This window comes from Dermacentor albipictus, chromosome 1 (genome assembly GCF_038994185.2).
Source record: "Dermacentor albipictus isolate Rhodes 1998 colony chromosome 1, USDA_Dalb.pri_finalv2, whole genome shotgun sequence".
NCBI lineage: Eukaryota > Metazoa > Arthropoda > Arachnida > Ixodida > Ixodidae > Dermacentor > Dermacentor albipictus.
The window spans coordinates 132,400,774-132,419,839 of NC_091821.1; the positions used below are offsets into that span (position 1 = coordinate 132,400,774).

Genomic DNA, 19,066 nt, shown 5'->3' on the forward strand with positions numbered 1-19,066 from the left:
CCACTGTTGAAGACAAAAGTGTTGTGTGTGCTTCTGAAGTGGTCATCAGCATAATAGTGCCTGAATCAAGCAAAGTGTCAGCACTTGTAACAGCATTCTACATTGCATCAGGTTGTGCCATCAGAACTTCATGCAACTGTATTGCAGCATGTTTTTTGTTGTAGTTATTCATTGAGAGTGAGCTGCCTAATCACTAGGTAATTGCATGCATCTTAGGAAGTTCCTGCAAATGCACAAATGTTTTCTTTTCACTATTGTTGCCTCTTGTCAAAGACATTAAGCAAGTTGACTTCTTCACTGTAATTCAAGCACCCTTTTTAACTTTCTGTGAGCTGACTGAACATACCTTACTGGTTGTTATGCTGGTCCTTTGTCTGACTGGCCTACAGAAAGTATATATGATCTACACATTAACACTGTTTATGGTCTATGTTGATTACATAGTAATTAGTGCGTCTGCTAATAACAGCAATTTACAAACAGATGTTTAGCAATAGTGCTTGTACTGTCTACGCTGGCAGAGTTTGTCACCATCGCATCCAATATAGAATTTTCAGCCGTTTTAAGACAGTTGTGTATGTGTATTCTTGGCTGTGTGGCTGCACTGCCCTTTTATATTGCTCCATCACACAATCGTGAACCTTTAGCCATTGGCTGTGGTTTTTAAATGAAAAATCTTCGTTTTTTGTGCATTATCATGTGGCCGAATTATATATGATAGCTTGAGTGTGCTCATGGTGATCTTGACAATTCGACATCACATCTGGTTGACTTCCCTTATTTGTCTGCATTTACAAGTTCCTTTACTTTTGCTCCCATTCCTTAGCATGCTCTGCTTCACCTATTCTCTCCTGCCATCATGTTGGAAGCCTCTGCATTTCGTGCTCTTTGGCGAGCCCTCTTCTTCTCGCTTAGGACTTCTAGTTGCCACCTTTTGTTCCTCCACTGCCTGCATTCTGTCACAGCTCCTGTATATAGGTGTGAAGAAAGGGAATCAGGAAAGTGATTTTTAATGTGTAAGCATTCTAGGGCTACTTCCCTTACATATTTGTCTGTCCATCCACCTGTCTCTAATGCGTGACATGATGTGCTCCGTAGGTATACATGGGATTCTATGGGGGTATATATGAGAATGCCTTATGACTATGTATGACTTCTGAAACGGTATTAAAAGTAATTAAGGTTAATAAAAGACTACTACAATTAATTATGAAATTAGCTTAATAGAATTCTGGGGTTCTATGTGCTATAAGCACTAAAACCACGATTTGATTATATGAGACACGCTGTAGTGGGGGGACTCTGGATTAATTTTGACCACCAGGGAATATTTTAAATGTGTTCCCAATGCACGGGACATGGGCATTTTTGCATTTTACTCCCATGAAAATGCGGCCGCCGCAGCCGAGATTTGATCCAGCGACCTCGTGCTTAACAGTGCAACACCATATCCACTAAGCCACTGTGGCGGCTTAGCAGCTAACTAAGCCTGAATAAGACTCCTTAAGACTAATGAAGGGTGAGGAAGCCTAATGTAGATTATGACAAAATTAATTAAATGTAATGGTGATTAATTTATTGTAATTAATAACAGTGAGGGTAGTTAAACTTATTTGTTAATTTATTTAGTCCAATCAATTGTAATTAAGATCCAATTAATTAAACCTGATTTTGATTAATTAATATTAATTTGATCGATGCTAATAATGCTTCATACAGCCTATGTATATATATCAAAACGTTTATTTGAAAGAAAAAAGCCTAATTAGGATTGTATTACTTAAGACCAATAACAATTAACATGGGTACATAATGGAGATTAATTCATATTACATTACCTAACCCTTATTCAAATTAATTACGATTACAATAATTTCACCCAGTATGATTAATTCCAACTAAGTAGGTTCACCAATGAGGTAATTACAACAGGTCAATGCAATACTTGCGGCACATTGCATCATCCTCAACACAGCGAGCCACGGTGTGCATAACTTGGCCACTCAATCACTCATTCGTTGTATGAGTGCAAGATGAGCGACTGGAAACCTGCTTATGCACTATCTGACAAGTCCCACTAGGGAGATACTGCAGTAACTTTTTTTGCTGATTTTTTACAGACTTTGCTGAAGACAAACCGAAACATGGTGGGATCTCTAGAGGACCGTCACAGAGTGAGTAGCAGTAGACTCCTTTCAGTTGTAGTTAAATTTGCTGTAGTGTTCTCAATTCAACAGAGGCCTAAATCATTTGCTAACAAAGCTAGGTCATCGAGCATTACTATCATGTGAATGATTTAGTTTTACTAAATCATTCACAGATCATTGACATGGCTTCGATGATTGATGATCTCTTTGGTATATTGTCCACTTAACTAGTTTGAGTATTCCTGCCAGCTCTGCTGCAGTCATCTGTGCTCTGTATTTGCTTTTTTGTTTGTTTTTCACTCAAGTGCATTGCATTAATACACTAACTAGCACTCTGAGCAGCCTTGCTTAGGTTTACATTTGTAAGCCAATTGTGTATAAGTAACTTTTACAGCTTTAAATCGTCAAGAGGTGACTGCAAAAGTCATCATTTTGTTATGTCCTCATGCTTGTTCAAAATAAAACTGAATTAATGCAACTGGACATTAGTTGATGCCCCACTAATTACAATGTATATATACTGCAGTGTCAGAACATACTTAAATATTTATTAGGCATCCCTGATATTGCAGTGCTGTACATAAAGTTTCTGCTGCCTACTTAAAAAATGAAGCATACTGCCAAAAAAAAAAAAAACCCTCCTAGCCAGTAGTGTAGGCTGTAATAATACTAGCACTGAAAGGTATGCCTGGGAGGTCTTTGTGAGCTGACAATAGTACAGCATTCAATTCCAGGCTGTGTACACGAAGCATGTGAGAAAATAGTTTCCCAGTGGCTGATACAGTAAAAAAAATTTTTTTTGGTCGTATGTTTACTAAGCATACCTATTAAACTTTAGATGTTAAATCCCTTATTAAACAATACTTCTGTTATTTGCATAGCACTTTGTGCGTGTTTTTGGCTTGTTCTCAGTGTCCACAGCGAGTTCTGCATTTATAAACTTACAAATTATGTTATGTAGAGGAGGCCACAGTATTTTTTTTATTTATTTAATGATAAGCTTTAGTTTTGCATTTCATTAGTTTTCATATTGCAAATGTCCAGGTCGATTTAAATGATATGTTAAATTGGGCAGATGGCTTATGTCTGTCACCTCTTCACAGTATGCACACCAGAATGGAATTAAGTATATGTTGAGATTATACATTTAGCTTTAGTATAATTTTAGATGGTGACTATAAATGCTTATAACCTGACTGTACAAGGGACACTCATAAAGTTTGTACTGTATCATTTTTGGAAAATCAGAACTAAAGGTACATAAGATGGGTTGCAAAACAAATGTGTCCCTCTAGCACTTTATTGCATGCTGTACTAACTGAGAGCATTGCCATCATGTTGAAACTGAAGTGATGCTGCTAAAAGTTCTCCATGAGGAAGTAACCCTGAAAGCAAAGCTTTTTGAGAGTTAAAATAGGGCTTCTCTGACTGCTTTGTCCTATGGAGAAAAGTTGTATCCTCCACTCTGATGCACCACTTTGATCTAGAGGGTAATTTAAGCAGCAAGTAGTGAGAGCATGTAAAACCCCTAGTACCAAAAATGACTGGGATGATGCCATTAAGGAGAAGGTTTACATGCATGTTCTAGGACTGTCACTCTGTTACTTTGACAGATTATGGCTGGAAATGTCAAAAAGGCTGCAGGAGAATGTTATGCTAACCTTTTAAAGACAATTATAAAAAAATTATTTCTGAAGAGTGGCTCAAGAACATGTTTCATGAGAATGGACTAGATAATTTTGGACAGTGGCACACGACTTCATTGAGTTACTGAAAATCTGCTTCATTCCCCATTTCACCAAAATGTAACATATAGCGAGTTCTTCCCCTTTCCTCGAGTAGAAAGACACTTGCATAAATCATTTCCAGGGAAATAAAGAACTCTTACTTCACTACTCACCATAGATGCTTAAAGCAAATATGCTTAAGTACTTGGATTTATGTGCACAATAAAGAATCCCAGGTGATCATAGTCATGCTCTGGAGTTCTACGCTACAATGTCCCTTGTAGACCACTGTGCAGCTTTGGAACATACAACCCCATAATTTACCACACTTTCTTGAAGCGAGATAGTTCTTGGACAGAAATAGTGTGGTCTCAAGAATGGTTTCCTTCAGCTCATATACTAGTGGAATAAATGCATGGTCTTGGGTAGTTGAAGTAGTGGGCTAGAATGAACTTTTGTCAAATCCTCATTCTATAATATGCTCCTTCATGGAAGTAGCATGAACTTTATGAATGGCCCTTATACCTTAAACTCTTTTTTGCTAATGATATATGGCCTTGTGAAAGTTGTACCTGGGCGTTATGATCAAGAGCATTGGAGGTAGTTGTAATGTTGCTCTATAATCCTTTTTCTTTTTTTTCTTTTCTTTCTTTCCTTCCTTTTTTTTTTTTTGCTGCATACAACTAGCAACTAGTGATGCTGTTAATCACGTCAACCCTTTGTATGAAAAATGCCAAGGTAACACTTGCATGTGCTAGCATGCATGACTGTTTGCCCACTGTGCATGGGGCTTTGTTGTTTCCTTTTCTTTCTATCCTTCTGGCCCTTGAAATGTAAAGGAAGCATAATTATCCATCAAAATGGATTTAAGCTTGTCTTACATGCAAGCAGTCTTATCATCTCAATGAAGTCCATTATCTCATATCACTCGTAAACCAGGTGCCACATTGTGTGCATGTTCTAATTTTAAAATAGTTTCTTTGTCTTATAATCAAGCATTGGCAACCATGTTGCGACTCATATTGTTCAATTTGTAAGCTGCGTTTTCGTTGCACACCCTTGTTGCTTTTTGCAAAATGTAAGACTTTTCAAGAGTAGCTAAGAAATCGGCTAAAAATTTTCTCATCTTAAACCTTTGTAGTTTGTGCTTTACTGGTATGAGTAACAGATATAATTGTATAATGAGTTTGCTTCAGCAATATTTAAGTGTTCTTTGCATTGAAGGTAAATGTGCTCAAGTCACTGCCTCTTTTACCACTTGAGATTTTTTTCATTTCAGCCAGTTATCAGAGAAGATTATATATTATGTTTTGTTTCTCTGTACAGTATATACAATAGCCAACATTTCAATCAAGGTTTGAACTTAATGGAAACTGTACGAAGGAGTACACTTTGATTAATATTTGATGTCTCTTAGATGAGGTTTCTCAGCAATGACATGCATTTTGCATACTTTGCATGAATTCAAGCTTTGCTACCAACTCCTATGCTGGCATCAGAGTACCAAGTATACATCCAACTACAATACAATTAAATTGACTGCTCTAGCGGGTGGAAAAAATTTAGTGGTGCCTGATTAGGCCATCAAAAAAAGCAATGTACCACCAGTATTTTACTGCAGAATAGTTTGTTAGCTGTTGAGACCTTGCAGGCTAGAGTGCATTATGTGATGACAGCTTAAATTTACATTTTTTTTTCTGTCACTTGAAAGCTTTAAATATTGATTGACTTTTTGTGCAAGTAGTATACTTTAAAAGTTTGGCCAAATGAAGATCTTTGTAAAGATGCACAGGAACTATGGTTCACAATGCCAATTTGTGCAAATTTCAAAAGTTAGGTTAGATGCTTACAAAAATTAAGTAAATTACAGTATCTGCCTTTAAAGTGTAATAGTGTGTGCAGCTTAAACGTGCAAGTTACATAATGAAATTGCAGCTTTGCTCTTATGTTGATAGCTTTCCTACATTGAAACCCAGTTCTCATTTGGCATGCTTATTGTCGATTTTTTTAAATGACTACCTCACATAAAGTGTTGTCCTGCAGCTTTGAACAACCAGACTGAACCAAAGGCCCCAGGAGATTGTCCGCCACATTTGGTAAGAGTTGTTACAGCATACGAAACATTTTGTTGCTTTTGTTTAATGTTTATCTGCTGTAAATACTGCAAGTGGAACAGACAGCTGTGTCTGCTACACCTGCCATATAGGTTTTTTTTTTCTTTTAACTGGCTTTAGTTATAAATGAAAGATGGGCAGTGTTACGATAAATAAGTTACACTGGTGCAAGCAGAGAAGTCAATAGTGTAGGGGTAAACGTCTTCTTTGTGCAAGAGCTGCATCAATATATGCTAGATAGGTTTCAAGTTATCAGCTGATACCTTATTTACTCGGATAGCTAGGCCGGCCCTGATTCTAAGCCGACCCCCCGAATGTTCAAAGCCAGGAAAAAAAATAAACCTACCTTTAATGTAGGCCGAACAAAAAAGTATGAAAACAGCATTTATTTAATACGAACATGCCGAGTTCACTCTATGTTATCATCGCTGCTAACCACATGCATGCTTGCGGACACGCACAGGCTCGCGTCCGCGTGCCCATGCATGCGCAGACAGTGCGGTACGGCTCACGCGCATCGAAACGCGGCGCGACTTCGGTAACCAGAATAGCGGCTGCGATACTGACTTTTCTAGATGGCGCTAGCTATGCGCCGTATTTATCATTTTCATTAGAAACTGGCGCGTTTTTTTTAATTCCCAAATCTAAGCCGTCCCTATAGTTTGGTAATAATTATGTTAAAAAAAAAAAACTATCGGCCTAAATTCGAATAAGTACAGTAGTTGTTGGTGCGATGAACAGCTGTGGTGTAAAACAGGAAAGCTGGATATTTTGCATGGTATATGGGCTTAAAGGTTATACCTGTAATAGATAAATGGCTGCTGAGCACGAGGTCGCGGGATCGAATCCCGGCCACGGCGGCCGCATTTCGATGGGGGCGAAATGCGAAAACACCCGTGTGCTTAGATTTAGGTGCACGTTAAAGAACCCCAGGTGGTCAAAATTTCCGGAGTCCTCCACTACGGCGTGCCTCATAATCAGAAAGTGGTTTTGGCACGTAAAACCCCAAATATTATTATTGTAATAGATAAATCTTTGTTGTAAACAGAAGTGCTTTTTCGAGTCAGCTCAACTTGCTGTCAGGCTGCTGTATGTGCTTTGTCGCTTTTATATTTGCATTTCTCTCACAGCGGAATGAGGCAAGTGAGATGCATAATATTTTTGCAAATTGGGAAAATGTAGACAACAAAGAAAGCTTGCCTGACTAACGTGTTGTGTAGATCTCAATGTTTTTTCACATCCACAGCATTTGAGGAATTCATAAGAGGTGCGCAAAACTATTTTTTCTATTTGAAATGTCTGGCAGAATGGCCTTCATTGGCTGTCAATGCCGGCAATAGTGGATTAGCTCAGCTGACACCTACTATCATGAGCTAAAACAGGGCATATGCTTCCACCTTTTCACTGAACTTGCATTTCATATTGCACCTCTTCTCTCTGTATCCTCTGCATTATATAGATTTTTTTCTAGGCAGAAAGGAAACTACTCTCTACACAGTGTGCTGGTCTGCTTTCCTCCTTTATGGCTTGTGCGATGTGGTGTTGACACGCTTGCATTGCTTTGTGTTGACAGGATGTAAAATTTCAAAGCCGTTCTAGCACTCTAGTGAAGAGATGAGTAATGACATGGTATCAAATCAACAGCAACTCATTCCCATAGTCAAGCAATATATATACTTGGGTGTACACATAAGCCAAAGAAAGACGTACTCAAACATCCACCAAGATAACCTGATGATGAAGGGGAAACAGAATGCAACTATAATGAAACATAGAGCACTTTAAAGCTATAACTAATGTGAAGTGGTGCGAGGAATTTGGAAAAAAAAGTAATGGTGCCAATGCTAGTGATCACATATGCTATTCTGTGCTCAAAATTGGAGATCTTATTGGGGTTAGAAGTTAACCAAAGGTCGGTGGGCTGATTGCCATTGGGGATCCACAGTATGACCACAAACGAGGCAGCGCAGGGTGACATGGATTGGGCCTCTTTTAAAGTAGGAAACGTGCAGAGCAAAATTAGTTTTGAAAAAAAACTCGGGAACTTGGATGAAATGTACAGGGCAATTGAAAGTGCAAACAGACAACCTAGAGTCATCAAAAAGATAGTGAGAGAAACAGAGGCAGTAAATTTCATGCAAAGGATGGAACAAAACTAGATATATGGCAAAAATGAAATCAGGGGAAAACCTGTACGGTAACACATAGGGTAGTGCCTTAATTGCTGTTTGAGACTCAAGCTGGCTGCCCGAGGACAAAAACATACAGGAGCAAATATTAGCAACAGGGTGAGGCATGTGTCTGCCACAGCAAAAGTCCAGAGACTCAGCACATAGTAATATTGAATGTGTATGTATTCACCAAGCAAGAACCGTGGGGAACGCCCACATTCCAGAAGCATTGGGATTAGAGCAGATGGGAGCATCAATTGGTCAGCAGTCAAGTTAAGCAAGCAATAACCCCCCAGATTCAGAAATGCATCTTAACTTGAGGCCCATGCTTGACTTGATTTAAATGATGCCTGGCATGAATGTGCCCAAGTCGCTCATTGCGTTTTCTTCAGCACGTTCACACAGGCGTCATTTAGATCAAGTCAAGCATGGGCTTCAAGCTAAGATAAATTTCTGAATATGGGTGTTAGAGTATTGGTGGAACAAAAGCAGGTAAGAGATTGGTAGAGCCTAGGTCGTTACAGGCATAGGTAACAGAACAATATAGAGATAGAGGTTTTAATTAAGAGAAGGATGATCAAGGAGACAGAAAAAAATGCTATACTGCAATAAACATACCGTATTTACTCGATTCTAAGCATCCCCTTTTTTCACGATCGCGATGCCCAAAGTGAGAGGGGGTGCTTAGATTCGAAAAATCTAGAATGACCCCCCCTCCCTCTTTTCGCCATGGCATCACGACGAGATAGGTGCGAGGAATAACATTATATTTTGCAAACATTCAAAAGAAAAATCGGTGCAGACAGTGAACCCACCGCTTGGATAGGATGCTCAGTCACTATCACTGCCACTCGAGTTCGTCGCAATGCTTGAACCACTGCTCTCGGTATCCCACAGCAGGTCGTCTACCGTTCCGTTGAAGTCGTTTGTGATCGAGCCCTTCTTAAATGATTTGACGACAATGTCCACTTGGACCCTCTTCCACTCGTCCGAAATCCACTTTGCGATGATTGATGGGGACGCTTTCTGCAGCGTTCCCGTCGGCGTCTTCTTCCGGTCAGGGTTTCGCACCCACTCTTTGTACTCCTGTCGGAGATTGCCTTTGAAAGGCTTTGAACGTCGAGGGGTTGCAGCACTGGCGTCATGCCACCCGGAATCCCAACCACGTCACTATTGATGTTCCGAAGCTTTGCCTCTACCTCCGGGGTCAGACGGCCGCGAAACGCGTCCAACAGAAGCATCGACCGCGTACCTGCAGGTCCGCCAAGCAACGATTCCACAGTGAGCAAGCGCGTTTGGCGGAATTGGATACGCGCTCTTCCTAACAAATAGGGGGGTGCTTAGATTCGCATGAAAACTTTTTTCCTAACTTTTTCACGGAAATAGAGGGGGGGGAGGGGGGGGGTGCTTAGAATCGCGAAAATACGGTAGTAAAACCCGATTAGTTCAATCTTCAGCTGTTCATGAGCCCTTGTGTGTGGCCTGCATTTGCAGTAATAAGCACTGTGCATGGCAGCACCATATGTATATAGCCCAACAAGCGGAGGTATATTGCAGGAGACGTTGCACATTCTCCACGTTCTGCACACATTTACATTGTAGTATATAGTACAACTGTGCATGCCATATGAGTTACAACGCTGCCATGGATCAAGCAAGGATTCGCTGATCCACTCAATCAAGCTAATAAACGGGCGAGACCAAGCAACTTCTTTTTGGCGCTGTAGGCTGGCTTATAGTCAGATACAATGCAAGTCTGCAGTGAAGCCCCGCCCATGCCTTCATACCCGCCAGCCATTGTTCCTCCTCGAGGCTGCAAATAGTTCATACTTAAAACTTTCTCTGTTACCTAAATAAGGCGGTAACCACAAAAATAATATTATAAGCGTGTAATTTTGTACGTTTTTACTCGTCTGTTATAGTGGAACGGTGAAAGCCTCATTCTTTATTCAACTGAGGTAAAACGCTTGCTTCGCTGCAACTGTGTATTGCCAAGTTTAACTTCAGTTGGCAGTGAAGTTTCATGAGTAAAACGGTGTCAGCAGTTAAATGAACTGTACCGCGGGCTTTTGAAGAGTGAAAAGCTTAGAATCCATACACCTTGCCCATGTCTGTTGCACACCTCATCGCTTCCGCCTATAAAAAGTTTGTTCAAGAACAGCAGACACTTCGGATGTATCAAGTACGACGCCATTTTGAATTGGTCGCATGATGCCGATTTTGTTTGCGTCTGTGATTGGCTGGCAGACTAACAACCTGGGTACAGTTAGAATGCTTACCAGTGGCACGACCGCACCTCTCCGCTGACGCGCGCGGTCGCACCTGCAGCGTCGGCGCTGCAATCAAGCGCTCTTGAAAGCTCGCCCCGGTTCGCCTCTGCAGCGTACAAGGCACACAAAAATAGAAAGCATGCTTGGTTATGTACAGCCGCTATTTTAACGTAATTCAGCTTGGGTTTGAAGTTCTTTTTTGGGTACTTTGTGTGGGTAGAGGTGTTTGGGCGTGTCTTCACAAAGCAAGTCTTTACAAGCAAATTTTGGGTGTGTCTTACAAAGCAAAGCCAGTAGCAGAGGAAGGACAGTCGATGTGCTGCAATTTTTTAATTTTTCACGCTTAGTCGCCAACTCGGGCTAAATGGCGATACCGGAATAATTTGCGAGTACTAAATTTTATGAAGCAATACTTATTTGCGGGACCAAATATTCACATGATGTTCGCGATCGCAAAAGACACCTTGTTTACAGTATGTTCTAGGGTGCACATGCACAGAAATCTGGCCGATTAAGACTGATTTAATATTCACACGAGAAAGCACTTCATTTTTAAAGCACGTGCTACACAAGAAGAAATTTGACGCACAGAAAAGAAAGAAGGAAGAACGACTTCGAAACTGCTTTCCCTGTCCTATTAGATTTTATTGCAGGTGCTCTGCAATAGCACAAGAATCATCCTGAGAGCTTTAATGCACTAAACAAGCAGTGCAGAAATTGAGCTAAGTCAGTCTGCTTAGCTTCGGGTGCTGTGCTGCCTTTCTTTTTGACAGCATATGTGCTGTGTTCAAACCTTTGATAAAAAAAAATGGAACCGTATGGTGACAGAAAAGCTGACTACGCGAGCAGTCAGGCTCTCTGCATGAGCTCTGCATCCCACCTTCAAGGGAGCGGCACAATGAATCATGCAGGATGTCCATTACACTTTTCCAATAAACTTTTTGTGCACTAAAGCAATTTGTGAAAATGTCTTCAAGCCTTCAAAACGGAACAGTTCCACCGAGAGGTAGAGCAAACCTCCTTCATCTTTGTAGTGCACAAATTCTGCTGCATGCAAGCGACGCCCTTCTTCTGTTGGAAGTAAGAGGCTGTCATTACATGCACAGCATTTGGCGGGCAGCACACACTTTTTCGCCACATATCTGGAAATTTAATATATAAGCCTTAAGTCGCTCCTCCGGACATGATACTTATGTTCCCCTGCTTCATTGCCATGTGAACTCGAAGGCACCGCTTGTTTTTCTGTAAAAAGCTTCCTCTGGTCAATCAGCTGTTGCGTTGAAGTTTCTTCCCGGTCACCCACATCAAGAAGGGAACTGATGACATCTCCCTGTGCATTCCCACCTGCAACACTGTGCGCCAAGTTATAAAAAGAGAGACAGCGAACAGTTAGCAGAAACTGCTGTGGCGTCTGGTGTGAGTTGCAGCCAGATGAGAGTCTAACGATGAGAGCCTAGCGCCTTGAATAGCGACAGCTTCTTCGCACTGTTCGTTCAGGCGTATCCTGCGCTACACCCTGGAGCATAACAGTGGTTGAGACATTGCTTTGCACTCATTGATGTAAGTGGCCGCATTCACATAAGAACGCTTGCAAAACGCAACCACACAGAGCAAAAAGCCACAACCAAAACACACCACTGAAATGCAATGGTTGTGCGTGCCCACACCGGTCGCCTGCGAGAGTGGTCGACGGCAGCGCCACCGCTTCGGGTGCCACTTCTGGTGACAAGCGCCGCAAGGCGCGGCCCCCTCCGCTCGTTGTACTGAATTGCTTCTAGTTCACTGTAACCTGGAGCGTGGTCCGTGTGCCTTGGTTGCCAAATGCTGTTTATTTTTTAAGTTCTATCCTACTATAGTAAATAAAGATGGGGAATATATTGACACAAGATTTCAAATTACGCACGCCAGCCGCCTCCTGCAGTGCGAACTTGTGGCCCTTTCCAAGGAGTCAGCACTTTCTTCAGTTTCCTGGTGAGCTCACTACTTATTACTGAGTGATCTGCACCTGTATCGACTAACGTGTTCACTTCGTAACCGTCAACAAACACACGTAAATCGGAAGCAACGTCGCTCTTACAGCACTGGTTTCCGAGTCCTTCATTGTCGTTCGGAGTCACTGATTGAGGTTCTTCTCTTTTCGCGTCGGCAGTGGCCTTACCTCCCAAGGCCGCTGACTAGTTTTCCCGATGAGGGCTCTGTGAACGGCGTCTTGGGGAGCTTGATGACGGGCGGGGGCTCAGTGACCAATGCCTTAACGGCACTGTTGATCGAGGTTGGTGTTGCTGGTAGGCGTATGGGGAGCTTTGACAAGTAGACAGGTACTCTTCGATTTTAAATGGACGCTCACCATTTCAAGGGCAACGTGCGTTCACCGGAAAACCACGAAGCCCTGCCTGGTGATAGTGGCACATTCTGTATAGGTGGCCGGCCTCACCACAGTGGTAGCAGAGAGGTATTCGGTCAGGAACGCACCATACATCAGCCTTCCTAAATCTTCTCTTGGTTGGTGGCAGCGTATTTCGAGGCATCGAGCTATTCATAGAGGGCAAAGTGGCTGCGATGTCAGCACGTCCGGGAGTTTGCTGCAGCACATCGGCATACGAGACGCTCGGCTGGCGCAGTAGTGGCGCTTGGGGCTGCGCACTGAGCTGTGGTCCCCGGACCGCCTGTCTGACCTCTTCGCGAACCACGTCTGTCAGCAAAGAGAGTGTTGAAGCATTGTGGTCAAGCCGTAGCCTCTGAAGCTCTTCTCGCACTACAGATCGCACGAGCTCCCGTATGACCTCCACGCTGTTTTTGATGACGGCTGGAACTGCGTCTACAGAGGTGATGTTCATTTCCCGGTTGCACATCCTTGATCGCTGTTGCAATGTGCTTTCCATTGTTGTCGCCTCAGAACAAAACTCAGCGATGGTGCGCGGCGAGCTTCGAACCAACCCTGCGAACAGTTCCTGTTTCACGCTCCGCATTAGATGGCGTAGTTTCTTGTCCTCGCTCATGTTTGAATCAGGTCTGCGGAATAGGCGGGACATGTCTTCTGCATACATGGCCATGCTTTCATTGTTCCGCTGGTTTCTTGCCTGCAGGGCAGCTTTGCCCCTCTCCCTGCAGTCAGTACTCGGTTAAGTTGCAAGCAACTCCCGTCGGAAACCAACCCACGACACAAATGTCACTTCATGGTTTTCAAACCACGTTTGTGCGCTGTCCTCTAATGTGAAGTAAACGTTTCATAGCTTGCGCTCTCCGTTCCATCCATTGAACTCAGCGACGCGCTCTAAGCATTCCAGCCAGTCCTCTGCGTCTTCAAATGTGTCGCCATGGAAAGGCTCTGTCATTGGTGAGTTCACTACGATGTGAGTTGGCGTGATTTTAGTTGTCATCTCGGTAGCGTTTCTGTGAGCAGATGCTGATGCACAGATAGAATCCGGCAAAGGGAAAAACTCGGGAGGCTCACCACATAGGCGACGACTGCTGCGTTGGTGAACAGGATTCAATTCGACAGGTCCAAGTCGCTGCGAGTCCGAGCTATTTTCTCTGACTCGAGGAGGGCTTGAAATCATACCCCGCACCTCCACCAGAACTGTAACGCACAGTTGCATGACTTTACTTTAAACACTTTACGTTGGGTGAACTTGTGCCCGACAAACAGCTAAGCGAGAGCCTCACTACAACATCCACAGTCATTTTGCAAGAGTCCCGCACCTCATCTTCCCTCGTGTCCCGCGCTGATTACACGTTGCTCCGATTGCACGTGCCTTGCGAGCCCCTGTTGCCCGCTTCACTGCCACCATCTTTCGCAGGTAGCAGTAAACTGGACGGAGGCAGGAGGCAGCTGGCGCGCGTAATTTGAAATCTTGTGTTAATATATGTATATATATATATATATATATATTACAATATTGACACAAGATTTCAAATTCAAGGATATAATTCAAGGAAAAGTTCTGTAGGTCCGATGCATAGGTAGTTCATGAAATGAAGGAGCACACTTACGAAAATTTATAACGTAAACTTATAAAAAAGAAACTTATAACGTTTCGACCGTGCCACGGCCGAAACGTTAAATTTTCGTGAGTGTGTTCCTTCGTTTCTTACTTCAAATATATATATATATAAGGAAAAGTACCGTAGTTCATGCTCCTGTTTCGGTCGCTGGCTCGTTGGTCATCGAAACACGCAGGTTGGGTGTTGTAGATGTCCTGTAAGAGTTGGCGTGCAGCATTTCACAGCCGCAACTCTAGCACAGGCCCTAGTATTTTTTGCGCGACGAAGTGTGCGTGAAGCTTTTTGTCATGGATCGACGGGCTCGACTACGAATTCACGCGAGCAGCAATTATCTCGACACACGAAATAAATGCAGAAACGTGTTTATACGGTCGTGGAAACCGCGGTAATAAAACGTAGATGTCGTATTTAGAAATGCAGATGCATTTAGCGGTAAATGTGAGGGGGAAGAAACGAGAGAGAAAAAAGAACGCTGCAATTACGGCGCGCGCTGCGCCGAGTGAAATAAGTGGTGAAAGGACTCAACATTAATGATCAAGACAGCACTACACTCAAATCAACGCTAACGACTTGGCGCCGTTGCAACTGTAGTTGCAGCCGTCGCAGCATAACCTCGGTTGCAGCCACAGCTGGCCACAGGCTCTACAATATATGCCTTTGAGGGAAAAGGAAAATTGAATTTTACGGTAAATCACATGTCGGTGTGATGGCTACGGCACGGTCGTGGGCTACGGCTATGACATGGAAAATTCGAAGTTGAAAATCGTTGCGGTAACCTGTCATGACGCGACACGAGACTATGGTGGGACGTGAGACGTTCGCACTAACCAAACCATCTGCAATGTCACCTCACCTCAGGAAGACGATTTGCTGCATTTCACGAACAACGTGATAAATTTGCACTCTGGGTGACCAAAAATAGCAGGATTCGGCGAGCCGTGACATCACACCTTCGCTTCGCAACCTTCGCTACGAAACCGAAACCACCGAAACTGCCCAACTTGTCGTGGTCGTGTTGGAGTGAAATGCGCGTGCGCGGCGCATTCAAAATTTACTGCTGAACCTTATCAGGTAATGCTCAGTGCTGTTTTTTTGCCCAGCGCTAACAAATACGGCCGACATAAGCAGTGATTTTTAACTGTGCGGCACGGTGGTGTATGTTTAGGTTTCGATATTCGACGCCTGTGGTCGAGAAATGCTTCTCGGAAATTCGAGTTACGGGTCACCCCAGGTAGGGATTGCTAATCGTGGGGCGGTCCTTGCTGGTCCGGGCAGAGGAGGTCGTGTGTCCGGGGCGGTCCACATCTTTAGTCGCTGCGCTTAGACAGGATATACGTTTTAAAGCGAAGCTTTCTTTGCCTCTCCCTTCGCCTTTTCCACTGCTGCTCGTGTCGGGGGGTGGTTGAGAGCTCACGGCAGGGGTGCGGGATACGAGATAGGCAACGACAACGACGTTTCGGTAGAATGGGGCCACAATGCCCTCTGACGCGCCCTCAGGGACGCAACAATGCCCTCTAAACGCCGTAATTAGGCGTGACCCCCCGCAAAAGCATTGCAGGAGCTACCGCGCTTTTTTCCGAGCTCACGCGCAACAGCAATGGCAGTCCAGTAAGGAGGCAGGGAGAATTTTAGGGAGCAGAGAGAGAGGAGGCGGAGAATGGGTGCAACGTGGGACAACCGGATCCCATGCCGACGCTGTCGGGAAACGGGTGATTAACCTTACCGCTCTGCGCTCGTGCAGTTCACCTAACATGACACGGGAGAAAAAAAAAAAAATGCGTTGTCAGAAAGCATTGCTTATTTGGGCTCTCTTCAGTGAAGGAATGAGTGAATGAATGACACATCTCTGTGTTCTGTGTACTATGTGGACAAACACAAGTGGTGCTGGCAAGATAGCACCACATCACGACTGTCGAATGCTGTCAACATCGCCGGCAAATACCGTCAATGACTCAAACAGCACAAAAAGTTTCGCTTACATCGATTCCCACATTGCACAGGATCTGCATATCCTTTCATTCTTTATTTCTGAGGGAGAAGTTTTTCAGTAGGGAAAGAGGTACCTTCTCTGTTTTATCAATGCGTTCACATATTCAAAGATGTGTTGTAAGTATAATTTGCATTAATGTTAGTGTAATCAGCATGTGAGCACATGCTAGTGCTGTGTCTAATGGAAGTTTGTTTTGTCATGAATCTGCATTTATGTCGTCTCTTTTTGCAGGACAAAGGCAACAGCACCAATCGTGAGTTCTAGCTCTTTTTTCCCTAGTGTGCGCCTAATGTGTGTGCGTGCGTGCAAAATGTGTTCCTCTGTATAAACATTGAAAATGCCGTACTGTTGCGATATATATATATGTGTGTGTATGTGTGGAATAGCTAAGACCTCCCATGTGTTGCTGCTTTCTGACATGCATCTCTTCTGAGGCACTTGTAATCTGTCTTAAATTTTTTATAAATTAACACATAAATGTGTGTCCACAAAATTGCTGTCTTGTCATCTGTAGAGTGCAATATTTTGCTGAGGTGCCAGGTAGTTTGCTGAATGGTCAAATTTTACTCTGCAAGAGTGGTAGCCAACTTGGATGGAGTTTTAATGAGTGTTGGCAAAGAAGCTGGTTCATGGTGGTGCATTGCACAAAAACTAAGTGGCCATAATGTTTTGCCAGTAGGACATTTTCTAAAGTAGGCTTTATGGTTGGGTCTGGTTTTGTCGTATAGGCTAGCCTACTTTTCAGAAAGAAACAATATAGATAACTTTGCTTTGCAAGTGCACACTATGTAAAAGTGTCTTTGCATATTGCTGTGTGATTTTCTGATGAAATTTCTTCATTGTGCCAGCTCTTCTAGAGTTTACCTTTTCCTGAAAAGTAGTTCAGTCAAGCCCCTTTATAATGGCCCCATTTAAAGTGCACTCTTTGCTTTCTATGATTTACATTTCGTATTCAAAAATGATTTGCAGAAAGCTTCTGGATTGCTGCACAATCTGGTCGCTGTGCCATTTTGGTTTGAATGCACGGTGTAAATGACTGGCAGCATGACTATTGACATGTAAACTGTTAGGTGCTAAATTCAAAGGAACTGCTTGTAGCCAACACTCCTGAAGATTGGTGGAAAGGCATGTTCATTGTCCAGGGGGTGTTAAACTCTAAAAAATTTTTTTCACCTTTTAAGATAACTTGCCTTGTGCACTGGATGTTCCAGCACATATTATGTGCAGAGAATGCACTGGGCAGAGGCCACCCACTCCTGGCTGTTGAAAGCAGCCTAGACTTAGTCCATACAAGCAACAACCTAAGCATGAACTGGAGTTCACGCCTTCTATACCACACTATTATTCTGATGAAAAATGGCCGAATTATTTTTGAAGACCCCTCTTGCAAACATGTTTTACTTCCTCAGAAGTATAAATTCGCTTCTGCTTGCACTGCCCCATGGACTGTATGCTGCCATCTGCCAAAAGCACAACTAAGCACTGAGATGAAACTGTGCTCGTCCACGGCATTGCTAGAAAATTCTAAGTACGGTTGCTCGCCCTTGGCCATTTTGACCAGAGATGGATGGAGGAACCCAGCTCGTCGAAGGCACGGAAGGGGTTAAGGTTTATGGCATTGGTCGTGTGGCAAAGGGTCTAGTGCTCTCTGCTGCTGCACAATTGCAGCAGTAGGCTACATGTGGCAAACATGTGGACAGCCTAACAAATAACTATTTAAAGTGCCAGTTAAGCAGACTATGGTAATGTTACTACCAAAAAATATTGCCTGTGTGTAATTTTCACATGTGAAGTGTTGGTACTGCTACTTGTTGGCTCCCTCCGAGGTTGTTTTGAGGCATGTCCATTCATTAGGGTTCAGCATTTTCAGTTCTTATTTTCACAAATTTCGGCCAACTTTTTTTTAGCTTTATTTACAATTAAAAGTTTTGTTTATCTGGTGAATGTCTTTCTACTAGAGGTGCTCATATTCAGCCCTAACTTTATTTTTCAGGAATGCAAAACATGTTTAGATGTGCAAATGTGATCTCATTTCTCGAAATAATCCTCCTTGAAACTGATGCACTTATCCTAATGTTTCAGCAGTGCATGGATTCCAGCTGCATAGAGACATTTGTTCTTGAGTCGCAGCCATGAGCGTACAGCTTGCTTGACTTTTCATCATCACTGCTGAAATGTTGGGCTTTCGGGAACTCTCAGTGGTCCAAACAAATGGTAGTCACTTAAATCAAGGTCAGGACTTCAGGCCGAATGTGGTGGTACCTCCCAACCAAGATCCCGCAATGTGCACATTGTGCGATGCGTAGTATGTGGGTGGGCATTGTTTTGTATGAAGAGAATGCCCATGGTAATCAAGCTGGGCTGTTTCTTCGTGAGTGCACTGTGTGCACATTGGAGTACCTTACAGTAGTACTCACTGGGGATGTAGTCAACATAAATGATGCTGCATTCATCCAAAAAAGTTCTTATGCATTTCCCTGCTGACTGAGTCGCTTCAAACTTCCTTGATATTGGGGAGCAGGTATGCTTCCATTGTTCTGGTGACTTTTTTTTTATTTTGGAGTGATATGATGCACACACGTCTCCTGGCAGGTGATGATCTAGCGAAGAAAACTCTTGCCTTCCCTGTCAAATGGTCTTTG

General features: G+C 43.1%; 1 protein-coding gene and 1 long non-coding RNA gene across 9 annotated transcripts in view; one reads left to right on the forward strand and one right to left on the reverse strand.

The window, feature by feature from the left end:
* The window catches only part of CYLD (ubiquitin carboxyl-terminal hydrolase CYLD), a 138,644-nt gene that overhangs the window by 87,766 nt on the left and 31,812 nt on the right, over nucleotides 1-19,066 (forward strand). For 6 of the 8 annotated variants that reach the window (XM_065424527.1, XM_065424526.1, XM_065424528.1 and 3 more), the window contains 4 exons: nucleotides 2,121-2,174; nucleotides 4,562-4,612; nucleotides 5,918-5,970; nucleotides 16,656-16,677. In XM_065424527.1, coding sequence (XP_065280599.1) covers nucleotides 2,121-2,174; nucleotides 4,562-4,612; nucleotides 5,918-5,970; nucleotides 16,656-16,677 — 180 coding nt within the window. The remainder of the gene's footprint in view (nucleotides 1-2,120; nucleotides 2,175-4,561; nucleotides 4,613-5,917; nucleotides 5,971-16,655; nucleotides 16,678-19,066) is intronic. The other 2 variants (XM_065424529.1, XM_065424524.1) reach the window with 1 other exon arrangement.
* Nucleotides 868-15,500, reverse strand: LOC135896165 (uncharacterized). The gene is made up of 3 exons (XR_010562612.1): nucleotides 14,556-15,500; nucleotides 10,439-10,535; nucleotides 868-968 (listed from the first exon to the last, which is right to left on the reverse strand). It is a non-coding gene; the product is annotated as an uncharacterized lncRNA (long non-coding RNA).